Source organism: Lemur catta, chromosome 1 (genome assembly GCF_020740605.2).
Source record: "Lemur catta isolate mLemCat1 chromosome 1, mLemCat1.pri, whole genome shotgun sequence".
NCBI lineage: Eukaryota > Metazoa > Chordata > Mammalia > Primates > Lemuridae > Lemur > Lemur catta.
Genome location: NC_059128.1, coordinates 10973232 through 10987744, shown reverse-complemented (window position 1 = coordinate 10987744; position 14513 = coordinate 10973232). Strand labels below are relative to the sequence as shown.

Below are 14513 nucleotides of genomic sequence, written 5' to 3'. Positions count from 1 at the left end.
AGGGGACAGGGGGCGGCACCGCTGACGTCATTTCCGGAGTCGGGGTATATAAGCGGGGCGCACGAGCACCGCCGCTACTGCAGTACACGAGCCCGGAGCAGAGGCTTGTGGCGGACGGAGGGACGGACGGACCCCGAGACACTGCGCCCCTCACCCCCGCGCCAGCGCCGCCGCAGCCCGCCCCCCGGCCGCCGGTGCCGCCGCCCCTTGCCCGGGAGCCTCGGTGCCCGGCCCCACGCCGCCAGCGGCTCTGCGCCCCGGGTCCGCCATGCGCTCCGCCGCCGTCCTGGCGCTCCTGCTCTGCGCCGGGCAAGGTGAGCGAGCGCGGGGGCTCGGGGGAGGGGGTCTCCGGGCGCCCCTGCCCGCCCTGCCTGCTCTTGTCCCGCCCGCCCTGAGGTCCAGGCACCCGCCGCGCAGCGCCACGCGTCCCTCCACACCTCCCAGCGGGCGCGGCGAGTTTCAGCACCGCGGACAGCGCCGCCGCCTCCCGCCTGACTCCGGAACCGGGCCTCCGCCCGGGACCCGCAGGACGCTGGGGCTGCGCCCCCAAGCCCGCGGGGCCGGGCCCCCTCGCGCCCCCACCCCTAGTCTGAGCTTGGCGCCTCGCTGCATCGGGGCCAGAGCCGGTCCCCGCGGTGGCCGGCCAAGGTCACTGGGGGAAGGTGGGAGGGACTGCTCGCTCCCCAGCTCCCCTTTCTCCCTCTTCTATTCCCCCACTCTCCCATTCGGCCCTTGCTTCTCCCTCTCCGTATCATCTCTCACAATCCCCCCATCTCTTCTCCCCTACTCTGGGGTCTCTCTCCCTCCCTCTGCAAAGTCCCCCACCCCAATCCCACTGCTGCCCTTGGCCTTGTTTTCATAGCACTTTCCCCCCAGAGCACACCTCCTCCAGGGCAGGAGCCTCCCAGAGGGGAGGGAAGGCCTCCCAGTGCAGCCTCTGGGGGCCATGCCCCAGGGGCAGCAGCCGGGGGAGGGAAACAAAATCAGCCCCAGCCAGTCTTTTGGGTGGGGGCAGTTTGCGGGGGAAGCATTGGGTGCACGGGCCCCAGCGAACCCAGTCAGCAAGGACTGGGCTGCCCTCGCAGCAGAAGAGTGACTCCAGTGCTCTTTCTTTCTCCCTAGTCACTGCCCTCCCTGTGAACAGCCCTCTGAATAAAGGGGACACCGAGGTAAGAGGGGTGCTGGGGATGAGGGGTAGGAGGCTCCAGTGGACACCTCACAGCCAGTTCTTGGGCAGCTGCAAGAGTGAGTTTGGCATAAAGCCAAGAGCCAGCACTGCGGCTGCTGAGCCTGGGGACAGCTTGCAAAAGAAGATATCAAAGATTGCTTATTTTCCCTGTCATCCCACTGTGGGGATGTCCCCAGCTTCCTCTGAGCTGCAGGTGCAGCCTGAAGGGCCAGTGTCTCACCCGCCGGGTGGAGGTGCCAGGCCTGCCTGCTGTCTTAAACACTGAATCCGGTAGGCCCACCATGGGCTGGTGGGGGCAGCTTCTCTGTGGTTGTATTTGTCCACAGACCTGTGAGAATAGCCTTCACCTGCCCGGCTGTGGCCTCTCCCTTCCCTCTTCCTCTCTCCACAAGGTCTGCCAGCAACACCCCCCACCCCAGGCACTCCCGCCCTGGCTCTCCTAAAGGACCACAATGAAAACATACTTTTTTCTCTCTCTTCTTTTTCTTCCTCTTTTTTTTTTTTTTTTTTTTTTGAGACAGTGTCTTACTCTGTTGCCCAGGCCAGAGTACAGTGGCATCATGATAGCTCACTGCAGCCTGCAACTCTTGAGCTCAAGTGATCCTTCTGCCCCAGCCTCCTGAGTACCCAGGGCTATAGTCATGTACCACCATGCCTGGCTAATTTTTTCTATTTTTTTTTTTTTTTAGAGATGCGGTCTTGCTATGTTGCCCAGGCTGGTCTTGAACTCCTGGCCTCAAGTGATTGTCCTGCCTTGGCCTCCCAAGGTGCTAGGATTATAAGCATGAGGCACCACACCCGGCCTAAAAACATTCTTGACCATGCTCCTGCACCCAGGGTCCCAGCTGGGACTGGCAGTGGAGATCACATGGGAAAGGGCCTTGTGAAACACTGGGAGGGGTTTCTCTAGCAACAAGAGACACTCCATGCTGTGCGTGTACTTGGAATTCATTCATGATGGAGCTGGAGCTGTTTTTCCAGGCTTTGGTGCTCAGATAAACTTCCTCTTGGGGATCAGAGAAATTTCTACTCCCTACCTTTGCAGGAGGTATTTTCTTCTAGTAGAGGCCACAGTTAAAACCCAAGGCATCAAAGAGATTTCAGCCTCAATTTGCTTAATTATATTTCCTATTTTTTAGTTGCAGACAGAGCAGAATTTAAACCCCTACCATTCATTCTAGCTGTACAACCTTGGGAAAAATTCCTTAACTTCTCTGAGCTTCCCGTTTTCCTCCTTTCCCTCGAGAGGAAGAGTAAAGAATGGGAATCATGGCTGTGAAGTGCCTGGCACATAGCTGGTCCTCGGTAAATGGGCACCATTATTCCTAGAGCTTCCCTTATTGACCCCCACATTCTTCTTGGGACCCCTCCCCAATTCCTGTCTTCTGGAATCTGCCCCCATGGACAGGTGGTTACCTGACAGGCAAGGTCTTAGGTTGCAGGGAGACACAGGGAGTAGGCTGCTGGACCCTCTGCCGGATCCCTTATGGGAGACACTCTGGTCAGCAGTCTTGGGCCAGGGGCACCAGAGCAGCTGGTTAAGACCCAAATGCTCCATCTGAAGGTGTTGTGACTACACACACATACTGTGGAGCACTTGCCAGTTTGCCATCCTGCATCCTTGGTTCTGTTGCCTTGGCATCCCTTAGACACAGCCTTCCACCCCCACGCTCCCCGCCAGCATTGCCTGACGCCTGTCTGACACCTCCTGCTCCTCTACCCAGGCTATTGAAGCAGGTCTGGAGTTGTGACTCCCTCTCTGGGTGTGTTGACACTTCATGCTGGAAAAGAGTATTTTTCCGTCTGTGCCTTATTACCCTGGTAGGGCAGCTGGGAAGGTATCCTTACTCCCATTTTACAAATAAGGAAACTGATGCTCAGAGACATTAAGTCACTTGTCCAAGATCACACAGCTAGTATATCACACTTCAGTTGGTACCATCATCAAAGATCACTCATTTATCAGCTACCTAATTATCTGCAGCACCTTGATGAGCAGTGGATAAGATTTTCAGAGGTATGGCTGCAGTTGGCCTGGGCTGGGCACCCAGATGTAGCCAGTTTGTGCTCACATCCAGCCAGGCGATTCATCCCACGAGTCAATAAGGAGCCAGAATATGAAGCTGTGACTCTTTGCATGTGACAACCTCATGGGAGACAGTGATCCAGGTCCTGTTTCCACAAAGGGAAGAGCCAGGGAAGGCCCTTTTCTCCTCTGGGAAGTCCAGAAGGACTTCCTGGAGGAGCTGACCTTTGGGCATCTATAAGAACAAAGCACAGTTTAAAGACATCCTTTTAGTGCCCAGGAGTAGCTTCCTCATACTTAAAGAAATAGCACTTGGGGATGAGAAGATACCAGGTGTCTGACACACCACTCTCACCACGATCCACCTTAGAGGGGCGCCTGCTGGCTGTGTGGCTGAAGTGCCTGGCACATGGGAGGCACCATATAAGGGTTTTCTGTTATCACTGCTATTACTGAGAAAGCAGAGCTGTGCCCCTGAGCCAGGCATCCACTACCTCCCGAAGACAAAAGCAAATGCCCTCTGTCCTCATTAGAAGTTTGCCCTGGAGCCTCGAGGGGCTGAGCGCCATGCCCAAACCAGCCCCCACCTACCCCCCTCTCTTCCCAGGTGATGAAGTGCATCGTTGAGGTCATCTCTGACACGCTGTCCAAGCCCAGCCCCATGCCTGTCAGCCAGGAGTGTTTCGAGACACTCCGAGGAGGTATGGGCCACAGGCTGGGGGAGGGGGCAGCTGCCTGCTGGGCTGGGAGGCTGGGAGATGGGTGTGTCGCTTTTGATGGAATTAATGATTTAAATCAACGGTCACTGACTGAGTGCCTGCCTTGGCCAGGCTCTGTGCTGGGGCCCGAGGGGTGTAGGGAGATGAAGGGGTCACAGCTCCTGTGCTTACACACGGGCAGAGGGGGCGTATGTGGACATAATTCACTAGAATCTGGGCAGAACCGAGCCAGGACTGGAACAGCAGGCCACCAGGCTGTGAGCTCCCTGTGGACCAGGACTTCGAGTGCTATATCCCCAGTGCCTAGAACAGCCTCTGGCACCTGGCAGACCCTCCAGATAGGGGACGAATAAAGGAATGTTGTGGGCATGAGAAGGACGAAATCTTTCCAGCCAGCCAGTCAAGTTTTGACTAGCTGTCGCATGGAGCCAGTGGCATTTGGGGTGCGCTTTAAATGGAACATTGCAAATCAATAGGTAGAAAAACGAAGAAAGGGTCCTCCAGGTGGAGCAGACGGCGTGAGCACGGCGCGGGGATGGGAACTTGCGCTGTGTTTGGGGGACCTCCACCCTTGCTCAGGGGCTGCCCCCCTGGGCTGAGGTCTGGGCGTTGGGACAGCGGCTGACCTTTCCGATATAGTAGACAACTGATTGACACCTTGGAAAGGAGGTAATTTAAGAAGTGTTAACTCAAAACCCCATCTTGCTGCTGCCACCCGGTTTTGAGTTTCCAGAGTAAATTCGTTGTGCTCAGCTGAAAATATTGATGGTAATCTTTATCTCGGCCGTTCTCCGGAACCACCCGTGACGACTCTCCTTCCGCAGACGAACGCATCCTTTCCATCCTGCGGCATCAGAATCTACTGAAGGAGCTCCAAGACCTCGCCCTCCAAGGTATTTCCCAGCCGCTGCACCTGATTCTGGGTAAATCCAGTAACTGAGAGTCAGGAAACCAGGTAGAAGGTCGAGCAAGGGCCTCTCTGGTGCTGTTATTTCCTTTCACTTACAGAGCGGAAAAGTGGCATCCTCCCTGCCACCTGGTTCCATCTGTCATCGATATTGTTAAAGAGATCAAGGCCCAGAGAGGTTGAGTGACTTGCCCAAGGTCACACAGTTAATAGGAACATGGGAGACGCAGCTCCCCAAATACCCCACAGCCTCTAGCGTTCAGCCATTTCAGGGAGGGCACTTCCAAGACTAGCATGTGGACAGGATTCCTTTCCTCTGTGAACGGAAAAGTAAACTGACCACAGGGAGAGAGGAAGGGCCCTTTTCCCTGGGTCTTGTCTGCCCCAAAACACAGATCAGACTTTCAATGTGCTTCAGAGTAAGGTACGTTTTTCCCAAGAGATTAAGAAAAATCCACGGTGCTGTTGGGAGTGCAGTGAATTTAGAGGTAGTGAGCTCCTCGTCACTGGTGACAGTCAAGCTGAGTCTGGACAGCTTGCTGGCTGGAGCGTTAGGTTGCTGTCACCCCACAGTTGGCCGCTCTGCCTCGCCTGTGCCCCTTCCAGTCTTGATGTAAGGTACAGGCTGCTTTGGCAAATTGGGAAACCTGGGTTCTGGCCCTGCGCCTGCCCCCCGCTGACTGCTGGGGGGGTGGCACTTTGTATGGGCAGTACCATCGGTGCCCTCGTGCCTCTCCCTGAGAATGGCTCTCTGGCACGAATCCCGCGGCTGCTCCCCCACGAGGTGACAGCCTAACTTCAGGGCTGGGCTTGTGTCTGGGGTGGGCTGGGGGTACGAAGGCCGCTCCGGCTCCGGGAAGGGCCCCGCTCTGAGGCCTTGAGGGCAGAGTGGACCATGCGAGAGAACAGAGATTTGGGGAGGAGGTGGTGAAAATAGCCACAGGAATGGGATCCCTGTGGCCGTCTCTGCCTCCCCCACCAGCAGCCTGGCGGCACATGCCCGCCTCCTGTGGCTGTGGGGGTGCGGGGAGTCTGGGCGGAGCTGGGGCTATTATTATCCGGGTTTTTAATGTCGTCATCATCCACCCTGGGCTTGTGTGTTTTTTAAAACTAAGCATTAAATATTTTATTTCAATATGATAATTTTAAAATTAAACATTGAATGACTAACTTATTACATTTAAATAATTAAATACAATGCCGACAGGGATTATGATCCGGGCATGCGTCCTGAAATGCCTGTATGCAGACACAGTGTGTGCACCCAATATGGGTGTATACTGTTGCTTTCTATTGAAAGAATATCGGACGTGTTTCCGTCCAGCCTTCTGCCCATCCACTCCCTCCTGGGCTCCCATAACGTCTTCCGTGTCCCTCTGTCTAAGCACTCACCCTGCAGCAACCTTGTTTTAGAAATGAACAACCAAAGCTTGGAAAGCCCGAGTTGCTCAAGGTCCCAAAGCTGGCAAATAACAGGAGAGGACTGGAACCCACATGTGTCTGGGGCCGGAGCTGGGCATGCCCCCTGGCCCACAGCCACCCCAGAAATCCCACCACGGGGAAAAATGGGGGCGAGCCGCAGAGTTGGCCTGGCTGAGGGCCAGCGTCACGGCCCGGGCACAGGTGTGGGGACCGTCGGAGGAGGCAGGTGGGGTGGGGGTGCAGGGAGAGGGGCTCTGGGCCATGGCAGCAGGTGCCAGCCGTGGGCTCAGAGGCAGGCCCAGGGCTCTGCCTTCTCCCCAGGGCCTGGACTCATGGGGTCCAAGGGCAGCAGGGGTTGCTTGAATCAAGACCCCCCCATGAGGGGACAAGCAGTCACTGTTACCTCCTGCTGCAGGGTCCCCTGAACGTCCAGCCATGTCCTGGGGGTTCCCCACTCCCCACTCCTGTCCCAAGACCTCCTGTTCTATTTGAGTCTTTACTGCTCTGTGAAGCAACAGGCAGGGCTTGCGCTCATTTCCCAGGTGAGAAACTGAGTCAGGAGAGGTGTGGCTGCCAGATGGGCCCCAGCTGAGAGGGGACAGGGGTGTCAGCCCTTCCCCACTCCCCAGGCTCATGCTCCTCAGTGTCTCACTGGGCAGGTTCGGAACACGACGTGCCCCATTTACAGAGGGGGAAGTGGAGGCCTTCGCCCTCACAGACAGACGTGCCAGGGCTGGGCCAAATGGGACTTTTCCCTCCTGTCCCCATCCCAGGTGCCAAAGAGAGGGCGCAGCAGCAGAAGAAACACAGCAGTTTTGAGGATGAACTCTCAGAGGTGCTTGAGAACCAGAGCACCCAGGCCGAGCTGAAAGGTCAGTGCCAGCCGGTCTGGCCAGAGGCAGGGAGGGAGGACCCCAGTGAGGACGGTAGTTATGTCGGATCGAGGTTTCCTGAGAGTCAGGGGCCCTTCCTGTAAGCCCTGGTACATAGCTGTTATTTCCTCTTTTGGGGAAACTGAGGCTCCATGCCTGGACACTTGAATCTGGGCCTGTCTCACTCCAAAGCCCTGGGTCAGTCCCCTCTGCCCCTCACAGGGGCTGACGCTCTGGGGCAGGAGGTCTCTGGCCTGGCAGGTGGGCGGCTCCAACTCTGGGTCTACCCAGTGGCCACTGCGGCAGAGCCCCTGCCACCAGCGCCCTCCTGGGGTTCCGGGTGCCTGAGATGGCCACGTAGCAGGAGCATCCCGGAGGGGTGGGTGTGAAACACTGAATCAACCTGGATCATCTTTCTTGAAACCAGAGAGGTTCCGGGTGTCAAAGAGGTCATGCCTGGGGCCACGCGATGCTCTGTACCCGTCCGCCCCGCCCGGGAAGGGCCCAGGCTGCCCTCGCAGCGCCTGCTCTCTCCGTGTTGAAAGTGGGCAGTTTCCAGGAGCCGGATCCCGGTGGTCTTCCATCTGGGGCTGAGAGGGAAAGCCTGCAGGTGTGGCCCAGGTGTCCCCTCGTGGCTGCTTTGGGTACTGCGTGGACTCCATGGGAACGATCTGGATTGATTACCGATGCCTGCCATGGGCTTCAGTGGGGGATAGCGCTGGTGTGTGTGTGTGTGTGTGTGTGTGTGTGTGTGTGCCCGCGCGCATGCACATGCACACCCATGCACACACGCATGTGCCTGGAAGCTTTAATGGGGGAGGCAAAGAGACCATGACCTTGGTGCCGGGAGGCTTGGCTTCAAGGCTCAGCCCTGCTGCCTACAGACTGTGTGAGTGTGGACAGGTCACCTTACTTCTGCAGATCAGTTTACTGAGTTTCTGTGAAATGGGCACGGCAGCGCCTTTCACGGGAGTCCCGGTGAAGCTCAAATGGCGGAATCTCCTCGGTAGTGCTTTCTAGCCGTCACCATTCTAGCGGTGGGAGGGATGTCTACTGGGTATAAGGCCGTGTTCAAGGCAGCCACAAGGAAATACCTTTTAATGAAATCATATGAATATTGAGGAATCGAACACTTTCACAGGACACAGAGAAGCCCTACATAGAGGGGGGAATGAAGTTGCAGTAAAGGTGCCTTTTACACAGAGAGGTTAAGCGACTTGCCCAAGATCACACAGCAGTTCAGCTGATGCCCTAATTTTCAGTTCAGGGTTCTATCTTCTGGGGTAATTTTCAAGGTTTGGCTATTTTTGTGGTGTGTGTGTGCGTGCGTGTGTGTGTATGTGTTTAAAATCACAATCTGTTTTAAGAGGCAGAATTAAACAGAAAGGAACACAATGCAGTTGTGCTCAAATGAAGCCTGGACACGGGTGGGGGTTACCCTGATGTTTGGGGCTGGGTTTGTGGGGGGCCGGGAGATACCGGGCCTGAGATCTGAAATTGGCCTCTGGGGAGAGCCGCGCGTAGCCTGGTCCTCAGGGCCTGACTTTGCTCTGTTGTTTCTGCAGAGGTGATGGAGGGGGCGTCCTCCAAGGAGGCTGCGGAGAAAAGAGGGGGCTCTGACGAGGCCGAGAAGAGCAGTGAAGACACGGAGGGAGCCAGGCCCCAGGCCCTCCCCGAGCCCAGGAAGGAGTCCAACACGGAGGGGAACGGCCAGGCCCCTGGGGACGAGGAGGCCACCAACACCCCGCCCCCAGCCAGCCCCCCCAGCCAGAAAGACCCAGGCCTGCAGGCCCAGGGAGACAGGGCAGGTCCCTCTCAGGGCCTGGCGGACAGAGAGAAGGGCCTGAGTGCAGAGCACGGGCAGCAGGCAAAGCGACAGGAGGAGGAGGAGGAGGAGGAGGAGGAGGAGGCAGAGGCGGGGGAGGAGCCTGTCACTCCTCTCCAGGTCCTCGAAGGCCCCACTACAGCACTCAGCCCATACCTCGGCCACAGGGAGGTCCAGAAAGACGAGAGTACGTATGACAACTGTCAACAAACGTGTCTGGGAGAGGGTGACAGCGGGAGGGGGACTTTATCCATAATCTCATTCTACCTTCATAGTAACCCTGAAAGGCATATATTATCTCCATTTAATAGATAGGCAACTGAGGCTCAGAGAGGTTAAGTAATTTGCCCAAGGTCACACAGCTAATTTGTAGTAAAAGCTGAGGTTCCAGCCCAGGTTTGTCTGACTCCCAAACCAAGCATTTCCCATTATTCCACCCAGGGGGCGAGAGAGGCGTTGCAGGGTGGGAAGGTGGGCGGGCTTTGGGAACAGAGACAGCATGACAGGTGGGCACAGGCTGATCTGGGGACAGTGTCAGCTTCAACTAGGGCTTAGGAGCGACCCTGGCTCCTTGTGTGGGCCTTGTCAGCGTCTTCCCTCATTCCCCGGGCCAGGTTAGGGGCTTCTGGGGTGAGGGGCTAGAGGAAGAAGTGGGCTCTGGTCAGCCCACCCCTTTGAGCTTTGAGAGGGTCTTAGAAAGCCCGGCAGCAAGATGGCTTTTCCCTCCAAGCGGGATCACTGTGGGGGGCTGGGCCGGGCTCCAAGAGCCGGGGTCTGTGGCAGTAAAGGTGGCCACAGCAGAAGCCCCTGGGGAATGGCAGAGTCTGGGGAAAATGGTGGTCCCTCCCTCATTCTGCTCTTGTCCACCACCTGCTCCAGGTCGGCAGGAGGCTCTGGCCGTGGACGCAGCCGGGAAGCCTGGGGCTGAGGAGCCTCGGCCCCTGCGGGGGAAGGGAGAGCAGGAGCCCTCCCGGCAGCAGGAGGAGGAGGAGGAGGAGATGGCAGGGGCCCCTCGAGGCCTCTTCCGGGGCTGGAAGAGTGGGCAGCTGGAGCAGGAGCAGGAGCAGGAGCAGGAGCAGGAGGAGGACCGGCTCTCCAAGGAGTGGGAGGACGCCAAGCGCTGGAGCAAGATGGACCAGCTGGCCAAGGAGCTGACGGCCGAGAAGCGGCTGGAGCAGGAGGACGACGACAGCCCTGACCGCTCCATGAAGCTCTCCTTGCGGGCCCGGGGCTACGGCTTCAGGGGCCCCGGGCCGCAGCTGCGACGAGGCTGGAGGCCGTCGTCCCGGGAGGACAGCGTGGAGGCCGGCCTGCCCCTCCAGGTCCGCGGCTACCCCGAGGAGAAGAAAGAGGAGGAAGGCAGCGCCAACCGCAGGCCAGAGGTTGGTAGGGGCAGGCGCCGGCCCTGGGCCTGGCCCCGGGAGCGGGGGCCCCGCTGGAGGGACACAGGCCCCTTGGAGTCTGGGACCGGAGAGGTGCTCAGTCAGGGGACTCTCAGGGCAGGAGAAAGCACCCCGGCTCACGGCGGGCACCTGGCAGAGCTGGCTGGGAGACAGGTGTTCAGAGCAACCTGTGGAAGCGGGAGGCGTGGTGAGTGGTCCCGAAGGCAGTAGGGAGCCTCGGCAGGTTCGTGAGCAGGACGTAGGAGTAACGGGTGGAGCCAGGTGCTTTGGGTGCAGAGAGCTTGGAAACAAACGCCCTGGCAGGACTGGCCTGGGCGGGCATGTTGGCGGGGGGTGGGAGGAGACACTAAGGGACAGGTCATGGCCTAGTAAGGACATGAGGTTGGCCTGGCCATGTCCTCTCCCAGCCCCCAGGCAGCCCAGGCATGCTCTTCTCCCAGGTTCAGGTCCTGCATCCAGCCCAGGGGGCAAAGGGGGAGGGGGCCAGCTGGACCCTAGAGGTTTGGGGAGCAGGTGGGAGAAGCTGGGACGTGAGCCAGACCTGGGCTCTGCCTCCTCCTACCTGTGTGACCTCGGGCAGGTCACTTCCCTCCTCTGAGCCTCACCAGTTCCCCCACTTATGAAACAGGAGCAAAGAGTCCATTCTGCCCTCCTCGTTGTCATGATGAGAACACGCACGAGCTTTGAAAACCTGGCCACACCCAGTGCCACTTGGGGAAGCTGAGGGGTGAAGGGAGGCAGGAGGGGTGGTGGGAGTTGGGCTTCTGGCAGGTGGCACCACCACCTTGAAGCCGGGAGAGGCCCTGGGGGTACCTGGCTGAAGCCTCAGGGCCCAGGTGTGAATTGGGGCTCTATGGGGGGCTGACACCTGTCCACAGCTGTGACCCCAGGGCTCTTCTCTGCCCACCCAGAAGAGGATATGGCTCCTCCTTTGGGCCCCCAACCCTCCTTCTGGGCTTGGCAGTCTGAGAGGAAGGGGCTCCTTGGCAGCTGGAGCGGGAGAGGGCATCTGCCCACGTCCCCGGAAGACTGAGGGGAAGGGGCCACGGGAAACAGCAGCTCACCCCCACCCCCAGCCTCTGGACCCAGGACGAGATGGGCACCCTTGAGCACCCGTCCCTGCCCCCAGAAGCTGGAGAGAACGAGGTGCCAGAGGCACCTGCCAGCTTCCCTGTTCCACAAGCAGAGGGAGCCCCAGACGGCAGGGTGGAGAAATGGGGACCCCAGAGCCACGAGTGGGTGGGGGTCTTCTCCACCCAGCCCAAGGGCTTCCTTAGCAGCCCCAGCACCACAGAACTCGTGCCCGAGGGGCTGCTCCTCGGTGCAGGGCTCTAGAGTCCCGTTCCCGTGGCCGTCCATTGTCAGTGCCCGCAGCCAGTGTCCTTAGCAGCCTCAGATCTGTCAGGGACCCCAGGAAGATGACCCCTGCTAGGTCAAGGCCAGGGAGGCAGCCTTCCCTGAGCTCCTGTTGCAAGTCTGAGGGTATGCTCTGGTGGGTGTCCGAGCTCCGGGGGCCCTGGAAGCTTCTGGAGACTGGGGCACAGAGCAGGGCTCAGAGGAGGGTCCCCTGCTTCCCTGACCCACACTGGCAGCTGGAGCCTGGGGTTCCCCCACGAGTGGGCCCAAGGATCAAGGCCCAGCCCTAGGAAGGCTGACGCGGGGCAGCGCTCACAGCACCCAGCCCTGCCACAGGCCCGGCGGCCCCCTCGGGTGGGGAGCTGCCGCAGACACACCCAGAACCCAGGCCCGGCCTCAGCCTGGGAGCCGCCACCCGGATCCAGGCTGGGGCGGGAGCTTCCTGTTCCATGTGCCCTGACAGGACAGACTCCCACCTGTAGGAAGTGGGAGGAAGTGGGGCCTGGATAAGAGGCCACCAGCGACAGTGTGGGGACAGGGCCCCCTGCATCAGCCACCTTCTTGTGCATAATAATCCCGAGACACCCCAGGGTGGTGTCATCATTCCCACGGTTGAGGTCCCTGAGGCTCAGAGGGGCAAAGTCACCTGTCTGAGGCCACACCAGCTACCTGGTGGCCCAGCCGTCTGGCCACCTGCACGCCGCTGGCACAAGTTGGGTCCTGGGGCTCCCTGTGCCGGCCCCGAGTGACCCTGATGTTCTCTCCTAGGACCAGGAGCTGGAGAGCCTGTCGGCCATCGAGGCGGAGCTGGAGAAGGTGGCCCGCGAGCTGCAGGCCCTGCGGCGGGGCTGAGGGGCCCCAGGCACCCTGTGGTCCTGGCCCTGCTGTCCCCATTGCTGGCCCTGGCCACACGGCCCAGGCGCTGCCTCCAGTAGGGAGGTGGCCTGCAGCCCGCCCAAGCCCAGGCCACCCTGCTACCCCCACGCTCCTGTCCTCCTGCTCTTGACTCTGCCCCAGAAGCCCCTCTGCAGGGCAGACCCCCACGACTTTAAACATCGATTGTTCCTTCTCGCAACACAGGCAGCTTTCTAGAAGTTTCCTTTCCAACATCATATCCACTGGGCACAACTGCAATAACTTCTGACCTTTTGTTGAAAGCTGAGAACTCCCAACTGTAATATATTCTATATAAAATTTATCTAAGGAAAAATAAATCTGTTCTGGGCTCTTTCCTTTCTCTTTGAATTTTTTCCCCTTCTCAACTCAGAGTGGGTGGGATGCATTAGATTTGGGGCGACTCCTTTCTGGGCTACTTCCCAGCTGTGGGATCTTGGGCAGGTGACTGTACCTCGGAGCCTGGATTCCTCATCTGTAACATGGGGACGCTGGCCTGCCACAAAGGGCGTGTGGGATCGAATAACACATGTGAAGGGCCCCCGCTGTTCCTTCCTGTCCCCATGTCCCCACCACACTGAGCGGGGCCATGCAGACGGGGGCCGGGCTGGGGAGCAGCCTCCACTTTCCGAGCCCGGATGGCCCCTCCCTGGTGGCCGGGATCCCCTAATCAGCTTCGGTGCCGGGTGGAGGCCCGGGTAGCCGCAGCTAGTGTGTGCCACAGGCCCCAGCCCTGCTTTGACTTCCTGACTCGGGTCTCTGAGCCGAGGCTGCCCACCCCTTGGCATAAATCCTTATCACGCCCTGCCATGACCTCTGGCCTGTTATGTGCACACGGCTGTGGGGCGTCTGCAGTTCTTGCACAACTGGTCTTAAGTCCCTTTTAGAAATGAGGAAACCAAGGCAGAGAAGGTGAAATGACTCATCAAAGTCACAGGCAGGGGTGATGCTCAAAACATAAAGTTGCATAACAGAAAAAAAAAGAAACATGTAAGCATGGAGACCGTGCAGGACCACACAATCAGGATGAACCAAGCGGGTGCGCCAGACCTGCGTGTCCTGGCTATCAGGGCCAGTCATTCCGTCACTCGTCACACATCTGTGCGTGGCTATAAGAGCAAGCCGGTGGGGGTGACTATTCCAGGCAGTGGTGACGAGAACGAGAGGGGAGGGGGTCTCGGCCTTGGCAGGCTACCCGTGTGATGCTTTCCCACCAGGGGTGGGACAGGCACGGGCACCGTGGGTGGGCGAGGCTCACAGGCATTGCTGCCACCCTCTGGGCAGAGCCAAGTTCAGAGTGCCCGCTGGGATGTGGGACCCCAGTTCCCACGGGCTCGGGTCTGTCTGGCAGGTCTGGGCAGCCAGGGTTCAGCGGCAAGGACTCAGGTTTGACCTCCAACCGGGGCTGGAGTCCCCAGCCTCGCCATTAACTAGTGGCAGAGTTTGCACGGGTGCTTCTGGCCCTTCCAAGGCCTCAGTTTCCTCATCTATAAAATGGGGACAATACTTACATACCTTTATCAGATTGTGGTGAGGGTTGGAGGGGCCCAGTGTGGACCAGGAAACTATTATTAATACTATGACGACACAAGTTGTGAGAGGGGTCTCGGCAAATCTGGGCGTCTCCACTGAGGCCGAGCTGTGCCTGCCGCCACTGCCTGCCCCGTGTACTGAGGGTCCCCTCTGCATGGCTAGTGCTGCGAGGTGCTCATTTCTTCACACCTTTCAGAGAGAAGTTTACACTCCACCCTCGCCAGTTATAGAAATAAACCCAACACTAGCTGTATGCCACCAGACAGTTAGAATTCAAAACATCTGCTACCAAGATAGTAAAGAGGATATGGGGACACCTTGTCCCTGAAACAACCCATCCCAGAGACGAGCCACCTGCAGTGTCCCA

General features: G+C 58.7%; 1 protein-coding gene across 1 annotated transcript; it reads left to right on the top strand.

The window, feature by feature from the left end:
- Positions 1 to 268: 268 nt before the first annotated feature.
- On the top strand, positions 269 to 12953 carry CHGA (chromogranin A). The gene is made up of 8 exons (XM_045542524.1): positions 269 to 662; positions 1123 to 1169; positions 3823 to 3916; positions 4759 to 4827; positions 7037 to 7135; positions 8701 to 9147; positions 9840 to 10342; positions 12488 to 12953. Exons 1-8 carry the CDS (start codon positions 269 to 271, stop codon positions 12569 to 12571), a joined length of 1737 nt encoding a protein of 578 aa, XP_045398480.1. The 3' UTR covers positions 12572 to 12953.
- Positions 12954 to 14513: the final 1560 nt, after the last annotated feature.

Bases quoted from the DNA above. Each gene is read 5' to 3' on its own strand.
- CHGA (XM_045542524.1), top strand. From the start codon at position 269: ATGCGCTCCGCCGCCGTCCTGGCGCTCCTGCTCTGCGCCGGGCAAGGT. The intron at 663-1,122 runs GTGGGAGGGACT...CTTTCTCCCTAG, and splicing joins GCCAAGGTCACTGGGGGAAG to TCACTGCCCTCCCTGTGAAC. The intron at 10,343-12,487 runs GTTGGTAGGGGC...GTTCTCTCCTAG, and splicing joins GCGCCAACCGCAGGCCAGAG to GACCAGGAGCTGGAGAGCCT.